Source organism: Micrasema longulum, unplaced genomic scaffold, assembly GCF_059751315.1.
Source record: "Micrasema longulum isolate JH-2025_06_02 unplaced genomic scaffold, ASM5975131v1 h1tg001825l, whole genome shotgun sequence".
Classification (NCBI taxonomy): domain Eukaryota; kingdom Metazoa; phylum Arthropoda; class Insecta; order Trichoptera; family Brachycentridae; genus Micrasema; species Micrasema longulum.
Window position 1 is genome coordinate 107,735 of NW_028278999.1, and position 22,051 is coordinate 129,785.

General features: G+C 32.3%; 1 protein-coding gene across 1 annotated transcript; it reads right to left on the reverse strand.

Moving 5' to 3' along the window:
- Nucleotides 1-16,508: 16,508 nt before the first annotated feature.
- Nucleotides 16,509-21,844, reverse strand: LOC148273847 (N-acetylgalactosaminyltransferase 6-like). The gene is made up of 9 exons (XM_088238071.1): nucleotides 21,776-21,844; nucleotides 20,187-20,262; nucleotides 19,566-19,877; nucleotides 18,608-18,796; nucleotides 18,331-18,508; nucleotides 17,755-17,983; nucleotides 17,329-17,550; nucleotides 16,567-16,618; nucleotides 16,509-16,516 (listed from the first exon to the last, which is right to left on the reverse strand). The coding sequence occupies exons 1-9, from the start codon at nucleotides 21,842-21,844 to the stop codon at nucleotides 16,509-16,511; spliced, it is 1,335 nt and encodes a 444-aa protein (XP_088094197.1).
- Between the last annotated feature and the right edge of the window lie 207 nt (nucleotides 21,845-22,051).

Below are 22,051 nucleotides of genomic sequence, written 5' to 3' on the forward strand. Positions count from 1 at the left end.
TATTGAACATAATTTAAATTATTGTATTAAGTGTAAACAATTTTTTTAGTGTGTGCATGAGTTTCTTACTCTAATATACAAAGAAATTGGCAATATATGTGTACATACTGTTTGTTTACCTAATAAAATAAATAAATTAGCTGGTTTAAGTAGCCACTTTACACACTGTAACATTCACCATTCTGCAACAGATGGAAGAGTTGAGGAAATGTGGATGTTCAAACATGGGCAGAATGGTGAATGTTACTCAGTGTGTAAAGTGGCCACTTAAACCAACCAATGACAAGTCATAAGCCCTGCAAATGCCTAGACTTCCATATTCCCTTCTCAAAAATGTTTTCCCTCTCTGTTGAAATAAATTTCAATATGAATAACTCCCTAGGGAGGAAATCCAGCCAGTCTGCAAGCATTTAGACATATTCAAACATTGTTAAACTATCCATTTTGATTACCGAAAAATATGGCTTTTAACAGATCGCGTGCTTATTCCAGCGTTAAACCACATAATGTGTAGGTATAAGTTTCTTTGGTCGCTATCCCGGATTTAAACTGAGTTTAACTCTATGCGAGGTTTATAAGTAATACTTTTTGCTACACCATCATTATTCAACCAATATTCTCAACCTAAATTTTATTCTCGATTTATAAGTAAGGCCAATTCGAATGCATTGTATCTACGTATTTTTTTCATAAGCTCTCAATCGAACAGAAACTCTCTTAAAAAATGAAAAATATTATTTATTATATAAATAAAAGACGAGTGATACTTTAATCCACAAATTTAGAATATCCAGTGACCAGTTTCATCGCTTTCGCGACATCTTCGAGACTGGTATCTTTATAAAGGAGTTCAATGTATTTATACAAAGGATTAAAATATCACTCGTCTTTTATTTATATAATAAATTACAATATACTTCCATCAAGAATTTTCACCAATAAACCTAAATGTTTTGGAAAAATTTAAGTTATTTCGGTAATGAGTTAGAAAATCAATTTTTTTCAATGATACGGTGCAAAATAAAATGCTGAAAAAAACATTTTTTACCGTCAAGTTTTTAGTAATACCTTAAGTCAAACGGAACCAATACTGAATTTTAGTGCGAATGTGCGGCGAGCTATATTGTTGGCCGGCAAGAATTTTCCTTTATTACGTTGGGAGGGAAAATGGCCACAAAGTTTGACCTCACTTAGCCCCTCGCTTCCCTTAGCTCCTCACTTCCCTTAGCCCCTCGTTTTCCCCTTGTTCACTCGACTCTGTTTGTACCCCAATGTCCCCATATTATGCTCCATTTTCCCTCAGCATTATTTCCTGCGTTTTACCCCACTTGTTCCCATTTTCCATCATTTTCTCTCAGATCTTTGTACTCTTTTATCAAGGCTTGTTTCTGGACGAACCACATAAATTACAAGTTCTCATTGTTTGATCAAGATATCGTCATGTATATTTTATATGTATCGTAAGTTTATACTATGGCGCCTGAAGCGTAATAAATAAAACACATATTTTATGCTTCAGTAAAAATGATTACTAATATTTACATGATTAATAATTTTCATAATACACTTAGGGCTGTAGTCTGATAAAAAGTATGGATATCACACGATTTTTGGCATTTGAAAACGCCGTTCTTTTAAAACCGCGCCCCTACAAAAAAATAAGCACATTAACGTTAGACAATTTCTGATAAATAATTTACTCGAAGTTTTATATATGTATGTAACTAAAATATAAATTCTTTTTAACCGGCAGTTTTTGCCTTTTGAAATTTAGACTAGACTTAGGTATATTGGTATTCATATAAAGACAAAGTATTTAAGTGAAATTTATCCTAATGATTTGAAGATAATAAATAAAAAACTTATCAATAAAAAAAAACATAATTTGTTTTTTTACAAGAAATAAAAGAGGCATAATCATAAAATTAATTATATATAAGTTGCATAATTTTTTTAGTTAAAAGCGTATTTATACCTTAGAAAGTGATTGTTTTTGTCTAACGATAATTTACTTTGTTTTTTTTTATGTGCGTAGTTACAGATAACCGGTGTTTTTAAACGGCAAAATCGTATTTCCTTACTTTTACTAGGATGCTTTACAAAGTGCTTCTATTCTGTAATTATTTTTTTATTTTTAAATGTGTGTATACTTTTCGAATAAAACAATATACTTGCTTGTTCATAACGTATTTTAAGGTTTTTTTAAAATAATTTTGAAAACAGGTTAATTTTTTTTTTCCAAAATATCACTTCACCCTCACAGTTTCGCACTTCTGCCTGAAAAGCAGCCATGCCATAGAGCCTTTGACCGTAAATCCGCTTTGTTCTTATAAACAACTTAAAATAACTAGATAATATAATTAATTGTAATTGTAATGTTGATTCTACATTTTGTTAAGAGAATGTACCTCTTAATGTCTTCAGTCGGCGATTGAGATCGTACACTACATTTTATCTTCCAACCATCAAAAATAATAATATGGCGCACTTTAACGTTATTTGATAGAAAGTAATTCTGATATTGATATCTTCAACGATACATCAAAGAATTATATGAGAACCGTTACGCAATTTATAAAATCATATAGTCCCTTAAGTTAGTTTGGTAAAATATTTTGTAATAACCAGTTAGTATAATTTATTGTAAAAACTTTCATAATATTAATAAAATTTGATTACAATGCCAACGTATCAGATGGAAAAGTAGGGGGACATCAAGGCATCACTCTTAGTATTATTTTTTGTATATTTATTAAGGGGTTTATGATAAGACGCTGTGAAACATCCCCCCGTCCACTATACCATAGGAAGCCACTGACTGGAAAAAAGTTATAAAACATATAAACCATATAAAACAAATGAAACATTTAAGAGAAAACCAGGAAGGATTAAAATATAATAGAACTTTAAAAGAGAGAAATTAAATAATATAAAGTCGTTCAGTTTTGACGGAAAATAATAATACTTTTAAGTAGTACATGTTTATTCAAAGTATTTTTCTTCCGTAATATGCCGTTCGTTTATAACTTGCTCAAAATGTTCAAGTTTTCCATAAGCAAGGAGAGAAAATCCTAAAGGATTCTTCTGAAGTTTGCAACAAACTGCATTGGCTGTGAATTTAAGATGAGTTGAAATGTTTGCGTCCGGAATACGAAAATATTGTACGCGAAAGAGTTGTCCTTCGTCATATTTAGCGTAAAAATTATTCTTCATTATCAAAAGTATTTTTTGAATGTTTTGGCATAAAATAATCCACGCATGGCATATCTGTCCCTCGTCCAGGCGGAATAAAAAATACAAATCTCAAATAGAATTATGGATAAATAAATATTTGATAAATGCTACTCTTTTATAATCAAGTAAAACATATGTGTACACACTTTATAAGGGGATTTGTCTAAAAATCATTATGATTTCCTTATGCGCATTGCTTTTATAATCCGATTGCATCGCGTCTGGATCAGTTTTGTAACATAAAAGGTGATAAGTCAAGCTTTAGTCCAGTCCAGGGGCAATAAAATATTAAAGTGTAAAACAGCTCCTTTAATCAATATTTCATATCCGAGACCTTAAATATAGCACGCGAGCGAGCGCCTGCGACTAAACTACGAGGCGGACTTATTACCACCGATTTCCATTTTGTGATTTATAAATAGCCCTCTAGTCGAATACTCTCTGCCTACCCCCGTATGAGAAATAAAATAAAATTAAAGAAAACGTTAATTTAGAGAGTTCAGTAGTTTTTTTTATTTGCTAATATACTGTCAAACTAAGAAACAAAAATGTAAATTGTTATGTATATATATATTTTTTTTTATTATTTTTTTTTTGCATCACAACAGGCCAGGAGGCCCAATTACAGTGGTGAATTACATCACATAACACCCAGCCTTGAGAAAAATCACATTTTATTTTTTGTGTTCTCACCGGGAATCGAACCCGGAACCTTCCGTGTGTGAGTCAAGCGTCTTGACCACTACACCACGGAAGCCGCCACTTATCTTATTATCATCGCTGTGGTTTTTTTAAGTTTTGTAATTCTGAAATAACTCCACTCCATGTTACTAGTTCTCGTCGGAGAGTTGTACTGACTGGTGAGTTGGCTTCCTGAAAACCGGAAATCTATCACAGCACTCTATCATTGGTTTAAATTAGTTATTTAACAAAGTCAATATTATAATAAAAAATAAAAAAACGTAATTAATCTATTAAACCTAATTATAATTAACATAATGAGCAATATAAACTAAAATAATCATAAAAAAACATAACCAATTTATATAGACCTGTAGACCAAATTTCATATACAGTAAAAAAAGTTTACCTATTTAGCTTGATCCACTCATCCATCCGTGCGCAAACCACCTCCACTATCCATTTCTTAATAGCAATTTTATATTGTGAGTATTTACTAATTGTCCTTATAGATAATGGAAGTAGATTATACACTTTAACCGTATAAGGATAAGATTAAGAAAGGGGCTCTGAGACGGTTTGGTCATGTAGAACAAATGGATGACAAAAGAATGGTTAAACAAGTATATATAGCAAAAACGAACGGTAACGTGAGACAAAGAAGACCAAGGAAGACGTGGCATGATCAGATAAACCAAAATCTTAAGCCTGGTCATGTCAAAAGCAGGCAGAACCGAATGGCATGTATGACAAGATGTATGAATGTGGAAGAAGCTAGGAAAGTGTGTGATAGACGTGTGTGGCGGTCCATTCTATCTGCCTACCCCAACGGGGAAATGGCGTGATGGTAGTTGTAGTAAATATCCAATTTCCCCTAACACTGATCTTCTCAATGTTTTTTTTTAAATATGTATTTTTCAACAAGTTGTAAATAACTCACCGTAAAAAATGGAAATCATGTTTGGGGGTAGAGTGGAATTCGAACCTCGAACCTCTGATCCGTGAGTCCGAAACACTAGTCACGGGACTGCAGCTTTATTCAAGTGGTTTATTCCCTCTAATCTATAGGAATATAAATTGAAGCCATATAGCTCCTTCATTTTGCGAAAATGGGGTGTATTTGCATTATTTTGGTCTGCAAACGCCCTGTTCATGCATACGTGGTATTATTTTCAATCCGAGAAATCAGCGTATTCGGTTTTGTATTTACATTTGCATAAGTATTGAGCGGTGTTCATATTACTTGGCTTTCGTACGAAAGTCATTAATGAAACCATTGCCAAACTTGCAATACTGTAATTATTAGGATCTAATACTGAAAATGAATTTCCAAAAAATAAATAAGACAATATTGTATTATTCATTTCACACTGAAATATTTTACTGTCAGCGCGTATGCCCACCATGCTAGAGTTCTCGGGTTCAATTCGCTACATGGTCGAAAGGTGTTTTCATACTAAAATATTTCATAGTCTCTGTACTGCCAAAAAAACAAAATATTAAACTTTTTTTTTCGCATACTGAAAAAAGTTTTTAAAATGACTTTTTTCTCATTTTTATTGGTTTCATTTTTTCCCTATATTGACCAGTCTATTTAAGATGCGTGAGAGTATACACGCTGGAGTCCTGTTCCTATGTATATCGGCGTTTTGTAAATATCTTGAAGGAATTCTTCCGTTATGATGAGGACAGGCGGTCTGACTTTTCTTCAAAAAATGTATTCCCGTATTTTATTCCTGGATTATGACACTAGAGAGGTGATTTTACACACTACAGATATTTTTCATTGGCGTGCCTCTTTCTTTTTACTTATTTGAAAAAAAAATCTTATAGAGGAGCTAGGACCACCCAAAAACCCTCAAAACGCCCTATATTATCTGCGGTCTTTGGACATACGGTATACAAATATGATTAATAATTTTTAATAACAAAAAAAGTGCCGACACAGACAATTTTATTCTTATATCTACTCTTTCTTAAAAAAAATCCGTTCCGTTTTTTGATGCGGAAAACGAGACAAAGAAACCTTGATTTTGATGATTTCACCTGCGAGAGAGTGACAAAAAAATTATCTTAAAATACCTATTCATCAAATTTCTCTGACACCGCCTATTTTTGTCAGCGATAATAAATCATATTTTGTATGTTAAAACCATTGCAAATAGAGAATAGATGTTGAGTTACCATTTCAAAATGTCATTATTACGAAACGATTGTTATATACTCTGTTGGCGTCTTTTATTTGGTCGTGCAAGTTCTGATATATCAATATATTATTTTCTTATATTTCTTCGCTCAAAGAAATACCTCCTTTGGCGAAGGGCAGTACCTAATTAACTGAAGTAGTTTCCAATGTCGAGTTACCTTAATTTATTGCTCTTCCTAGATTTCCTTTAACGTTCTCCCCACTTGTTATCAGTACAGAGAAAATTGTTTAATGAGGCGACGATGAACAGGATATAACCATAAGTATAATTAAAACAAAGATGATCAAAATTTCATCACCAGTTCTACAGGGAAATTACTCAAAATAGCTAATTTTGGGTAACGTGCACTAATTTTTTATTTTATTTGTTGTTTTACAATTTATGTATTACTTTTTTACATTATGACTAAGTGTTTCCTAGTCAAATTTAGAGGATATGGAAAAGGAGTGTTTCTTTACTATCTAGCATCATTTACTCAAAATTTAAAGATTTTGAATTATTTTCCTAAAGAACTGAGGTATCTAAATATAATGTTTGCTTTTGAAAATCTATTTATTCCATATTTAAAAGACTATGAATTTAAATTAACATATTACAACAGAGATGAAGAACATTTGAGAAAGGTAATATAGAAGTCTAGGCATCTACAGGGCTTATGACCTGTCAATGGCTGGTTTAAGTGGCCACTTTACACACTGTGTAACATTCACCATTCTGCCTATATTTGAACATCTATATTCCTTCAATTCTTTCATCTGTTGATGTTTGTGAAGTTAAAGAGCTGAAACCTTTATTTGTGCGGGTGAGATTCATCCAATTGAATTATTTCATCTACATACTAGGCAACGCCTGAAAATATTATTTTTTCCATTTCTATACTTCTTCATGGACCAGGTAATTTATCAACAATATTTTGAGTTTGTCCAAATTTTTGCAGACAAGAACTGGATTCAACTCCCTGGGGAGCTGTTTATATTAACATATTACAACAGAGACAACATATCACAAACATCAACAGATGAAATTATTGAAGGAATATAGATGTTCAAATATAGGCAGAATGGTGAATGTTACACAGTGTGTAAAGTGGCCACTTAAACCAGCCATTGACAGGAACATAAGCCCTGTAGATGCCTAGACTTCTATATTACTCTTTTTATATGTTCTTCATCTCTGTTGTAATATGTTAATATAAACAGCTCCCCAGGGAGTTGAATCCAGTACTTGTCTACAAAAATTTGGACAAACTCAAAATATTGTTGACGATTAATTTGCATTGGAAAAAAAAAAAGCTACGGCGTTTATCCTCAATCTTCTTTGTAAAACCGGGTTGTGGTCCGGTGGTAGTATTGTGGACTCACGGACCAAAGGTCTGAGATTCAAATCCCACTCTACCACAACTCGATTTCCATTTTTCCAGCACAAGTTATTTACGACTTTTAAGATATTGTCTGAAAATGTAAATATTTATTCTTTTCCCCTTAAAAAAAAATTGGTTTTGATTAGCACGTTTGTTCATGGTTCTATTCTCAGTGGGGTCGACGTGAAATATTGAATTTACCCGAAGGGTGATTTTACACTACTCAATTTCACAATTCCTAATGGACTAGCATCTAAAACATACGAAAATTTCTATTCACCTCAGAATATCAAAATTTCAAAATTAAGAGTATAATGTAAAATAGAATTAATCGAAGATTGCGATTTTTATTGTTTTCATATTAGTCATAATCTTATAAGCAACATTGTTTTACGCTTATTTACTAATAACTTTTTTATAAATAAATAAGCGTAATTTTTAGGAATAAATCATTTCAACTTTTAAGTTATGCGTCGAACATTTTTGAGGGTATTTCTTCATCATCAGTACAACTTTTAATTACGCTTTGCTATTTATATTAATAATATTGCAAGAAAGAAACCGAAGAATGAAAGGAGAGAGAAAAAGGATAATATGAATCATAGCGTGAATATTTTTAAAAGATGACCTGAAGTTAAATTTGATTGATTATTTATTATGGGGAGTTTTTGGTTAATGGCTTTACGTATTTCTAATCTTTCTAGATAATCAAAATAAACACAAATTTTCTACACCCGTTTCTTGATTAAAAATATGGTTTTTAGACATGAGATGATTTGTATTTTATATTTTGCTTTAATTGTGTATTTTTTGAAACATTGTTTTAATTGTATTTATTTTTTTGTTTTCAGGTAAGTCATGGGAGTTGAAGAATTAATATATTAATCGCAAAAATATGTTAGAGTAGGTAAGTAAAAACATTTATATCATTTCGTGTTGACACTAATTTCTAGTGCTTTTACATATATAGTTACAAAAACAACAACAAACCATCACGCCGCTTCCCCGTAGGGGTAGGCGGAGAGGATAGAACGCCATATCACTCTATCTTTGCATAAAGACCTCGCTTCGCCTATTATTGCTACTCTTGACATGTCCATCTTCAAGTGTTAAATGGACTTGATCGTGCCATCCATATCTTTCTCGGTCATCAAAGATAGATCCTTTTACCCGTTCTTTCGCTGTTCATTCGCTCTGAACGTCCAAACCAACGCCGCACCCCTTTCTTGAATCTGTCGATAATGCAAGTCTCAGCTTTACATAGTTCATAGATCTCGACATTTGTGCACCTATAATACATAATTTTACCACACATTCGCCCGAGGGATCGCATTTTGACAGCATTTGACCTGCTTTAATAAAAAAAATTCTAATTCCATACTTCGCTTCCATACATTAGAGTTTTGAGCTGCTAGTTAAGCCTCCTGCGATAAACATTTGTTTGCCAAAGTAGATTTCAGTGCACCGTTCACCCTGTTCCCAGCACTCACCCTCCTTTCAATATCTTTCTCAGTCTTTCCATCTCTAGTAAACATACTTCTCAGATACACAAATTCTTTTATCTGATTCAGAATATCTTCGTTCACTTTGATCTCACATTTAGTTATATTTCATCCCTTTCGAAAACCATCACTTTCAATTTATCAACCTTCAAAATAAGTAAATCGCTTTTCTTGCATACATTGTAGACTTTCGTTGCCAAGAATTGCAGGTCTTCTTTGCTGCTAGCAAGAAGCACGGCATCATCAGCATACAAAAGACAGTCAACAGAAGACAGTTAACATTCTTAAATCTTTCAGTTATCAATGTTATAATATTATGCTCAATGTTTTAAGTTGCTAGAATTTCACTCGTCCATGCACTTTGTAGCTGCAAGCAGATTAGTAATCTAGCTTCAATAGGTAAATGTTATCAACTATCAAATATCCAAATTTAGTAAGTGAGGTCTAGAATTCCAACCGTCCATGCGCTCAGTAGCTGCAAGACTTGTTGTTATCTAACCTCTATTTTTATAAATTTGTTTTTTATTTTATTTTTTTAAATATCACGAAATCTCTAAACTTTATTGTCAAATAAAAAATGTAAATAGGGGCTAGATTTCTTATTGTCTATGCGCTATGTAGCTGCAAGACGTGCTGTAATCTAGCTCCTGTATATCATAATTGGAGACGAGGAACAAGAATCCCAACCGTCCATGCACTCTGTAGCTGCAAGACGTGGTGGGATATTTATTTGTTGTACAGCGCCCTTGAGGTGATTTTCACAAAAACGGCGCTATAAAAATTATTTATATATATATATATGTATATGTTAAACAACCAAAGTAAAAAACAATAACAAAAGTAGGTGAAAATATAGTTGCGTTTACCTAATACAGACAATCCAGAGTAGATCATTTCTCCTCGAATGGGTACTGCAGCTCAATCACAAATAACTATCGACGTGCTTAAAAACATGCTTAGCATTTGAGCGACCACAATGAACAATAATGAACATACTTAAGTTATCGCGTTCATAAGTCAACGCGTGTGTAACCTCTAAGTAAACGCTCGTGTCGGTTTGTTTTTGGTTTTCCTCGTAAATAAATACAGTTCATTGGCAAAAAATCGGCGTTTACTATAAAAAATAATACAAAATATTGCATTAGCAAAATAGTATGGAGTATCTAATACAAAAAAGTGAAAAATAAATTACAATTACTACGACTGCTTTTCTTGACACTTGGCTTGCCAACCACCGGCTAAATGGATAAATAAAAAATAAATAAATAAAAATAGCAGTTTTGGAATATTTTCCATATTTACACCGGTGAAATACAAATATGTGATTGCGCAGCAGGATTATACGTCGCGAAACGTAAATATTTTGTCATTTAATATTGGGTGTTCACGGATGTTCCATTGTGATCGCGAATACGATAAACAGCCATGGTGAGAAATTGTTATCACGTCGTTTTTAGCAGGTCGATAGTTATTTGTGATTGAGCTACGGGAAATAAAAATCCTATTACTTGTGTGTGACCTTTAACAATTTATGGAAAGACAATTCGAGAAACGTTGGTGTCTTTAGAGACAAGCAATACAAAATATATATTTCTCAACATCGCATCGCTTTCAATAATTTATTATCATCATCATCATTTCCCTATTCATGGTGCATTGGGCACTGCATTGTCCCTCCAATCGTAGCGTATGAAGATAATTTTTGTTTCATGGAACATAAGGTGATTAATTGTACGCTGAAGGTACCAGTCCAGGGTCAGTAAAATATTGCTGCATTTGACAATTAGATAGACAATATTATTTCCCATTGATGGGAGAGAACAGTACAAAAATGTTTATTCAGATTTATTCCCAGAGACGTTGTGCTCCTTTGACAAAATATTTTATTTTATTCACAATATATTTTTGTTACATTTGAGACACAAATCCCGACTCCATGGAACCAAAGCCCTGTGTTGAGTTGGGACGAATATATGTATGACACTTTAACAAAACACAAAACACATAACACATATCACCATATATATTATACAGAACAAATCCATGGCATATCAACATATAAAATAAACATACATTGTATAATTATTTTAAGTACATGAAAAATAAAAGATTTACCAGTAAAAATATTGCTGCGTTAATTCATAAATAAAACAAAAATTACATGTCAGCACTGTCAGGAAATTAACCCTCGACATTTGGTATTGTGGGCGAATGCGTTAACCACTAAACTTTGAGGTCTACTTATCTTCACTCGATTTCATTTAACCAGAAAGTAGCCATTGAGTCAAAAACACTCGAGCAGGCAGCCTAGGAGAATGTGTTAACATATGTGTTAACTAACAAAACTAGCCACGGGGCCACAACCGGATTCATTATGTTAAAGATTTTCTTTTTCTAATATATAATATTTGTAATTTTTATGATTTTGATAGTTTAAGTAGAAAGAATCACTGGGATATAATTGTTTTGTTTTGTTTATGTTTATAAACGAACCTACTTTTTTTTCATAACAGTACCACTTGAAAGTTTAAGTGAATTTTTAAATATTTACTACCGCTGCGTTGACGCTGTATTAAATCTATTTACGATTTCTCAAAAGCAGTAACGGCTTCCAAGAACCACTCGAGAAATGTGACATTATATTGTAATGTCCATTCTTGAGAATGGAGTCTTTGTAACGTCTTCAAGTAGTTTGTCAATAAACTCAAGTATGGCTCTGTCAATGTTTAATTACATGTAAAATTTCATAACCGCCAACCTGAATGTGTTAAAAAGCAGGGAAATGGGTTTCATGTAAATAAATAATACGGGTATTTCTATCAGGGACGTGCGGGATGTTTTTCATTTGTTTTGGTGCATAGTAAAATAAGTACCTGAAACCGTAACAATAATTCGTAATACAGTGCCTATTATTATTCTTGGTGGGGGGTTAGTGCTATGCAAGCTTCTGACGTCACTGCGGCTTGTGAAGATTCATTATGACGGGTCCCCGTTAATAGTTCTCGACCTCCAAGCCCAGGTCTACAAAGAGCCTGGCTATTGTGAGGAAGGCGAGAGTTAACATTATTGCTAAATCTTCTCCTCCGAGCCCAGATCCGTAAAATATCAGGCTATTAGGTAGGGGGCGAGCTCTTTATATGCTCAGGTTTAACCAGTGGTCCCCCGAGGATGAGGCTCCTTGTTTGACGTAAAGCATCACATTCACATAGAATGTGTATAGGTGTTTCCTCATTAGCACTGCAGAACCTACATCTAGTAGCTTTGGAAAGGTTCATTCTAGCAAGGCGATTGTTCATTTTTTTTAAAATTATTTTTAAATGTCATTTTTATAAATAATTAAACTCTATTAACTTTTATGTATATTTCATAGATATTTTTTTTCTAAATTGGAAAAGGCATAAAATTACGTTTATTTGCTTAACACAAAATAATTTTACTAAACCTTCCGTAGGTTTTTTAGGCATCTGTTTTATAAAGAATATTTAACGCATTTAAATTCGTTATATTCAGACGATCAAATTTCCACTTTTGTGTATAAGAAGATGCGTTGCACGTTTTAAGAAATATTGACTTCGTTTTTAAATTGCAATCTAGACATCTTTTGCTAGTGTAATGCTGTACCCAATTGTGTTTCTGAAAAATTTAATACAAAACATGCATCAAAATCTAAAGAATGTTTTGCTAACATCTAAAAATTCTTTTTTAATTAAAAAAAAATAGTAACAAAGTACTGATTGAGCTGAAACTGGGTGCCTTAAGAGCGTGGATATGTGTCGGTGAAATTTTGAAATAAAATTCAAATAATTTTATTTTTTTATTATAAAAACTTGAGTAATTTTATGAAATATTAGATTTGCGTTTATTGAGTAAATTGTGTAATGAGCTTCCCTGTGAAAAACTATGCCTGGTAAAATAAAATGTGTATTTATTGTGACAGATAATACAACAGATAGGGATAACCATTTTTAGCTTCAATGACCGAATAATGATGAATATGTTGGTTAAAGTAATCAGTTCTGTTCTCAAAAATGACCATCGTCTCTGTTATAATATATTTTTTTGATAAACACCATAGACATACTTAACATATTGTTAATGCATTTATATATTTCAATTTTAATTTATATGAATTATTTTTTGTTAAAATCGTAGTTTCAATGTTTGACGTTTTATTTTAAAATGGTTTTACCCGTACATAATAAGAATATCATGCAAAAACTTACTAGGTCGTAATTCCAACGCTGATTACCGCCAGAGTCGTGGCAATCATATAAAATAATTTGGGATTCGTTCTCCGTGAAATCCGATGCATCAAAACATGTTTTGGTTGGTTCAATTCTGGAAATTTACAACATTGCAATAAAAAAAAAACACAACAGTTGCCGCAGCATATGTACGTAGTTTCCAAAAAAAATATCTAGAATCCAATGATTGCATTCTGTAATTCAGACACGAACTGCCGACAGACTGTCAGCAAAATACCTTCGGGACTAGAGAACCTGACGCCTCGTGAAGAAGGCAAGCGTGGTTAAGGATGGCATTCACAAAATGTGGCACAGCCATCTGAAACTCAGCTTGATGACAGTTGTCTCAATTGTCTGTTTTATAATTACTACATTTGTCATATTAATAAATGCACCTCAGATCAGAAAATTAATACTATTCTTTTCTGTGGTGTAAACATATTTTTTCGACAGCTAGTGAAGTAGGCAGGCGCGGTTAAGGCTCTCGGATGGTGTGGCAAAATACGGCTTAGTCATACAAAAATCCACTTGATTACGGTTGTCACTGAGGAATTCCACTGTTTTCTAATTTTTTTTTCTATTAGCGTACTATTTAACTAAGCAAAAATATATAAATATTTTTTTGTGCGTTATTTACAAAGATATGAGTTTTTAAAGTTACATTTATCAAATACCGCGCCAAATGACTGTAATCAGTGTGTCACTTTTCAGTAGTGACGTCATGAAACGGTTGGCGTTCTTACTTTCACTGACCTGACAAGAATCTATGGAATATTGCTTTGATTACTTCATTTAGTTGATCGTTATTTGCTCATTTCTATGTTATGGTTGTTTTTACGAACGTTTCAATTTAGAAAAACCTAGAAAGTTGACATAATATCTGGTTGAAATGTCAAATTATACTCTTTTTTTTCTATGGTCAAAACGTTACGGGGGCTTTAAAGCGGAAACCGGAAATACTACACGTAGATATAAGGAGTGACGTCATTATTTACGATTTTAAAATAAATACTATTTTTAACATTTTTTATTTATTTTTGCGTGCGTTTTTGAGATATTTCGTCCTTTTCCAAAATTTTTAAATATTCTCGTGTACACGAAAACATTTTTAAAATTTAATTCCGGGTTGGGCTGGAATTTCTCATTGCCTAATTTTAATGTACGACCTGTATCATATAACCGTTCGCACCTCAAAGCAACTAATTTATAGTCTCTTCGATGGTATACAAATACGTTTTTAACCACTATTCTCATTTCAATAAACTTGTATTTTTTTTTATTAAATTTATTTTATTTTTTATTTTTATTTATTTATTTAATCCAATATAAAATACAATACAAATACATAGTTAACAAAAATGTCTATACAATAGGTAGGTACATTCAATATATATATATTTTTATGGATATAGCCACTCCACTGGCCCACAGGCACGTTCCGGAGTGTCAGTGTATTTTTTATTCATACATAATTGTACATAATTTCACATCAATTGTGTAAAAATTTAAAAGAAATAAAAAAAATAAAAAAAATTAAAACATATCTACATCAATAAAACGAGAAAGGATTTTCAAGAAACTATAATTACATTCTTATATATGAAACATATTCCTCAGCTTCCTGTCTAGTCTTTTTAGTAATCCATTTATGTACTCTAGCTTTGAAAATATTGTTTTTCATTTTGTTCGCCAATATGTCCTTGCTTAAAAAGTTGTAAAGCTTAGGGGCCAGAAACGTATAATGCCTTTGTCCGTAATTTGTTTTTTTCTTTGGGAGCAGAAGTATTGTCTTTTGTCTTCGCCTAGTGTAGTAAATTTGTTGTCCGTCATTATGTCTGTCAGGATTTTGATGGAAATGTCTTAAAATTGTCTTTATGTATATTTGTCTTATGTCTAGTACTGGAAATTCTGTAAAAAGTCTGTCTGTAGAGTATTGGTAAGGCTTTTTACTGGCTACTCTTAGTAAGGCTTTTTGGGCTTTTATTAATGGCTCTAATGTAGTTTTATTTGTTCCTCCCCATCCTATTATTCCGTAACTAATAGTTGATTGTGCTAGAGCATAGTATACATTAATTAGAGTTGCTTTGTTTAGGATGTTTCTAATGTTTTTAAATAAATATATCATTTTCCTTAGTTTGGTTGCTGTCTTATCTACGTGTATGTTCCACTTTAAATAACTATCAATGTGCATACCTAGATATTTTATATGATCGACCTTTTCTATAGTTTGGCAGTCACAGTCGCTGTTTCTTGCATTTGTACATTCATGAATTTTAAGGGTTCTTTCTATTGGCTGATTCCGTTTGTCTATACTAAAAGTCAAATATTTTGTTTTGTGCGCGTTAAGTGTAAGTAAGTTATAATCTAACCATGTTTTCGTCTTTTCCAAGCCTTTCTCACTTTTACTGTACACTTCTTTCCAGCTTTTAGCATGGAATAAAAGCACCGTATCATCTGCAAAAGTTACAATGCGTCCATCAACATTCAAGTTACATAGTCCATTTACATATATTAGAAATAATGTAGGCCCTAATGTACTTCCCTGAGGTACCCCGAAATTTCCGGTAAGATTTTCGCTAATTGTATGACCTATTTTTACAGTTTGTTTTCTTTTGAAAATAAAACTTTCAAACCACTTTAGATATACACCTTTTATTCCATATGCTTGTAATTTCTTAACCAAAAGTATTTGTGACACTGAGTCAAAGGCTTTAGCCAGGTCAAGGAATACTGCTAATGTTTTTTCATTTTGGTCTACGTTTTGATAAATGTATTCAGTTATGTCTAATATGGCATCCTGCGTTCCTATTCCTTTACGAAATCCATATTGATTTGTTGAAAGCAGATTATTTTCACTAAGGTATTTAGTAAGTTGAGTGTTAACAATTTTTTCCAGAACTTTACTGAGAATGTTTAGAAGAGATATTGGTCTATAATTATTTAGTTCTGTTTTGCTACCTTCTTTAAAAATTGGTATCACACAAGCTTCCTTCAGCTGGGTTGGGAATTCACCTGTTTTTATACTTTGATTGAATACGTGGCAGATTGGTATAGCTATCTCTTCATACAAAATCTTCAAAAGTTTAGCATCTATACCATCAGGTCCTTTTGAGCAGTCGGTTTTTAGGGTTTTTAGGTTTTTTTTAATTTCGTCTACTGTAATTTCTTTTATTGTAAACATTTCTTGAGAGTTAAATTCAATATTTTCAGTGTTTTCTAGTTCCTTAAATCTTACCGTATTTCACCTTGCCAAGTCAATGATAAATTCTGATTATATGTATTAGCTCTCTGATCTAAAGGAAGATCGGAAGAGCATGTTTCAATCAATATTTTCCCACCACTGTAAAAGTTGCTAGACACACACATACTTAATGTTGCCATACTTCTAATCTGTAAAAATAGATTGATATAGTCAGAATATTTGAACATAGAAAACATAGGTAATTAGAGTTAATTATTATGTAAAATAGAGATCTATATTGATGTTTTTTTGTAAATATTTCTTGATAAAACTCCATGGTAAATGATTTGGATAAAATTATAAATAAAATTATCAGTAAAACTTCGAGGTTTAGTTTTACTTTTATTTAATTATGACCAACGAGCGCTTTCGCCCAAGAAGGCATCTTTAGGACTGGTAAATTATTGACCACATTTTGAACTTTTATAATATTTGTTTCATGGTTTGGGCAATATTAGAAGATCACAAAGGTTATTATTTTATTAAAGGACAGACAACATAAATATTATGACAAATATTACATCATTATTACATCAAAATGAAATAAAAGTGAAACTTAACCGTAAAAGTTTTATTGATAACGCTATTTATAATTTTGTGTAAATCATTAAAATAGAGACATTTATTTTTAAAGTTTGATATAAAAATACGAATATGCATTTACAATTTATATATTTTTGGAAGATCAGAGTTTTAATATTTTTACTAACGTACTTAAATTACATTCTTTTTGAATAATTTGGTCTACTTATTAATAACCCCCGTCAAATTTTGTTTTAAATTGTATGTATACGTAAATGCGTAGACTTTCATATATATCCATTTTTTGTGTATATTCGACATGGTTTACAATATTTACCTCTCCTTGAGCTACGTTTTCCGGAACAATCAGCGGATATTTTCCGATGAGATCAAAAGCAACTTCGTCCAAGAACCACTTGAAGGGCTTACATTTGAGAGTTTCTCTCAGTCGTTTTTGTTTGGTGAGGTCTCCTGGGTCCGAATTATTACACTGAGGATTTCTTTGGTAATAATATTTTTTGTAATCGTCCATCCAAACTTCAGCTACTCGCTTGAGGTTCTGTAAAAAATAGTTATAAAACACTGTTATCGTCTCAAATTATACTTGTCTTTATTAAGAGACGTAATTTATTGCGATAATTTGCAGTAATGGGTTAAAACTCTTAGAGTAAAGTATGTTAAAACGATAAAACCGAATAAAAGCCTAAAAGTTTATTCTTGAGGAGCATTAAATGATAATGTTTTGACTATATTTTTTATCTACCTCGCAAATAAATGGTTTTTTTCTTGGGTTGGGAAATGGAGCAAATTTTCTGTATATATGACCAACTCTGGAGCAAGGGGCATCCAACATTCTTCCTCCGCACTGCCAGATTTTGAAGCTCAGCTCATATTGTTCTCCTCCCCATATATCCAAACCTTCATCATAGCCTCCGAGCTCCCAGAAAAATCGAGAAGATATTGCAAACAGACCCCCGGCCATAATCGGACTCCTGGCAAAAACACATTCGTTTCGTAAAATTACATTAAATTAAATTCAGTCACAATAATTATTGTAGAAAAAGAAATAACATAATAAAAGACGAGTGATACGTATTTCCACAAATTTTAACATTTCTTGCGAAGTTATACCATCGCACACCCTTCTAAGGCATCTATTCTGAAAAGGCAATAGTTTACAGTTTTCGGCCCTTGTAGATGCCAAGATTCACATCCGTATAGATGATAGGTGCTGTGCAGGCATTATATGGGTAATATTGAGTTTTGCAGTGAATACAGAAGATATTAAATGTACGAATAATAAAAATCTAGTTTCAGAAGGTGTAAAAATGATGATTACTTGAAAGGTTCCGTGGGTTGAAGTTTATCCTCCTTTAATAAAGGAAGTCGTTTGTATAAAAGGTCCCAGTTGAACGATCCTCTCGCTCCTTCATCTTGTGACTGGTATTGGAAGGTATCATAGTTTATTACATCAATAAAAGGACACACGCAGGTTCTGTAGTTTTCAGAAATAGGATCTGCAATTAGACAAATACTTTGATGCAGGGAATTTCCTTTATTTAGTTAATTTCTCAGTAACAGAGTGATTCAAGATGTTGAATTTTTCAAAAATGTACCTAGAAGCGGAGGTAGCCAATTGACGTTTACTTCTGTGTGAGAGTCTAGAAATATGAGGACTTGAGCAGTGGCAATTTTAGCCCCTGCCAATCTGGCGCGTATGAGTCCTAATCTTTCTGGAAGATGTATCACTTGGACTTTTGTCATGTTTGTTTTCACGTAATCATCCAGCTCTTTTTTCAAAAACTCTAGAACATTATTAATTAGATTAATTTATTTTCAAAATTTTTACAACGGTTGAAAGACAATCTAATTACAATCATAAAATTTTATCCACTTTTCCCACCACTGTGCACTAGTGTATTTGGTTTTAGATTTGCGTTTTTCTGCTACTGCAAAAAACAACAGTATTTTTTATTCGCTATTTTCTCACATCTAAAATCAAATATTCAAAATCTGAGGGTCACCGTAAGATTAAACAGATGTTAAATTTTCTACAGGTTAGCATATAGCTACCCTGTGTATAATTTTAATTGCGAATTTGCATACTGAAAAATGTTAAGGTAATTTAATGTACTCACTAAAATTGCGTTTGTAAAACGTAAACAGCAGAATCAAATTGAAAGTTCCTAATTTTAGTTAAATGAGCTGACTGGAAAAAAGATAGGGTAAAAGTATTCATCGTCTACCACATCAGATTCGATGTTAACTATCATGTTTTTTTTTGTTATTTTGTTTATGTATTCTTTTTGAAAACCCTTTAGGGTTACATAATAAATATTACCAGGTCTAATTATTTTACGTATCATCCGGTTAGTGTGGTCATTGTGTGGTTTTATTTAAATTTGCCTCCAGTGTAATTTTTCTGTTTAATTATTGTGTTTAACTAGTTTTTTTCCAACTCTTTTATTTCTACGAAGAACCAGTTACCTGTCTATAAATTCGTCTACTATATATTAATTACCTTTTGTAAAATTATTTTTGCTTAAATTGTTGTATTTTCCCTTACCTACATACCTTTTGAGCTGAAGTCGTCCACAAGGATGATTTCCTTAATCAGATGCTCCGGAGATCTATCGAGCACGCTGTGGCCCGTCCTCAGAAGGGTCGACCAGTGCTCGTTGTAGAAAGGAACGACAACACTCACGGTAGGCAGATAGACACGGTATTGTTTACTCTTGCAGCCAGGATGTCTGATGTCTGGTAGAGACCTGTGAAGAGATATCAGGTCACTCACGGCTCCGTTGAATCCGTTTACTTCGTAAAGTTCATCCACACGCTTTTGCAAGGATGTCGGGGCCTTGACTGGTTTTCCTTGCTCTCCGTAACCTGTGACATAAATATCTTTTAAAACAAGTCGAGCCCTGGCTTTATTGTTGAAGTCGTAAGTTTTGTTGCCAGCGAAACAAGAAACCTTCAGCTATAATAAAATTGCGTATACATAATTCGCTGCTATTTAATGATTATGTTAGGGTGTCAATGTTAAACATAATACTTTTTACAACGATGACGCTGCGCTGCTTGGAATTTGAAATACCTTTTAAATGTGTTTTTTCATTGTTTCAATGCAACAAAAGACTTCACGCTTCATGTAATTGGTTTAATTTGTTTTAAATCTTAATAATAAGCTAATATTACCTGTCCGCGTATTGTCCAATGAGATTTTCCTATAATCATGCCAATCTATTTTTTGGTCCAAGTTTTTATACACAATCTGCAAGGTTTTCAAATAATGAAATTAAAACTATTCTAGGATAGATATTAAGTGAGATATGCATTTCATTATTACTCGCTTGCTCGCTTCAATGGGTTTTAATAGGCATTTCAATATTTTTTTAAATTTTTATTGAAATATACGGCGCTTAGTGCCTTTTACATTTTAGTTGCATATAAATTAAAATACATACACGTAAAAGGAATTATAAGTAAAATAAAGTATTTAAAACAAATAATACTGGACAGTTTTACCAAATAAATCAAATTAAGAAGTAAAAAAAAAGATACATTATCTAAAAATAATATTACCATTTATAAAAATATTGATAAAAAATGAAGTATTCGGTCATCAAGATATTATGAACCTGTAAAAGAAAATAAAAAACCAAGAAAGCAATACATGTTAATAAAGAAATAAAAAAAGTTGAATAACACTAAACGATAAAATAATTATATGTATTATTGTTTAAAACTACTACGTAGGTAACTAGAATAAATATACATAAAAACATACTAATATAAAAAAAATGACAAGGAGAATTATAATGTGCTTATTAAATAAAATGAAGAAAAGAAAAGAAATAAGAAGAAAAAAACATTAAAAAATAAATTTAAAAAAATTTGAACAACACTAAATAATAATATGTATTTTTTTTATCTAGAACAATTGAAATATAAATTAAATTATTTATTATGTTTATGTACACTACAAGAAATACATTTAAGGCATGCGTAATACGAAAAACGCTAAAATAAAAATACGCAGTAATCACAGTAAAGGGACGCTGTCCTCTCTAAACTTTTTTTCAGTAGCACGAAAGATGTCGATATGCGAAGAGATACGGTTGAATAAAGACATTGCTCTTTATGGCATGTACGAGTATGCACCTTATTCTTATTTTGAAAAACAGGGGTCAGTGCTATAAGTTCGTGACGTCACTGCGACTAGTGTAGATAGTGTAGATTCACTGTGTCTGTAAATTAATTCTCGCCCTCCAAGCCCGGTCTTCAAAGAGCTTGGCCACACCGTGCAAATCTTCCCCTCCATCCCCGGATCCTTGAAATATCGGGCTATTAACATCCTCGGGTTTAATTAGTGCACTCCCGAGGATGCAGCTTTTTTTGTGATATCATGCATCACATTTACAGAACTTACATATAGGTATTTCAGAAAGCCTCTTTCTCGCCAGGTGTTCAATCGAAATTCAATCGGCAATGCCTAGTAAGTGCTCTAGAGATAAGCCTCACTCGGTTACGGCTAAGTTTCATAAGGCCAAAAGCTTTGCAAGTACCCCTTCAGTAGTTCCTTCACTTAGCGAATGTGAGCCTATTCTCCAAATACATTGATCGCTGTACTGATTAATATTTTTGTTTATTTTAAGTGAATGATTCGCTTTAATATTTAAAAAATTGTTTTAGGGTTTTCCCGTACTTACTTTTTTTCTGTACATTTGGAATTCAGCGTAAGATTTCCTGGCTGGTGAATATGTTCTGAGAAGCTTAAAGGCTACCAGAGTTAGAAAACAGGTGAAAACTCCCAGGAGCATTAGTTTGGCTAGAGAGCGCGAGTTTCTCCTCATTTTTATTCTGAGTTAGAATTTCAGTAAAGTTAGATTCGCATTTTTATTCTGCTCTGTGTGCACACCTTGAATGAAAAACACACAGATTGTTTTTTAATTGATAAACAGTTATTAAAATTTCAAATTGATTAAATGAAATTGTGAATAAAATCAAAAGCAAACGCATTGCTGACTCAAATTTGAATCCGATTAAAATCACGATAAAAT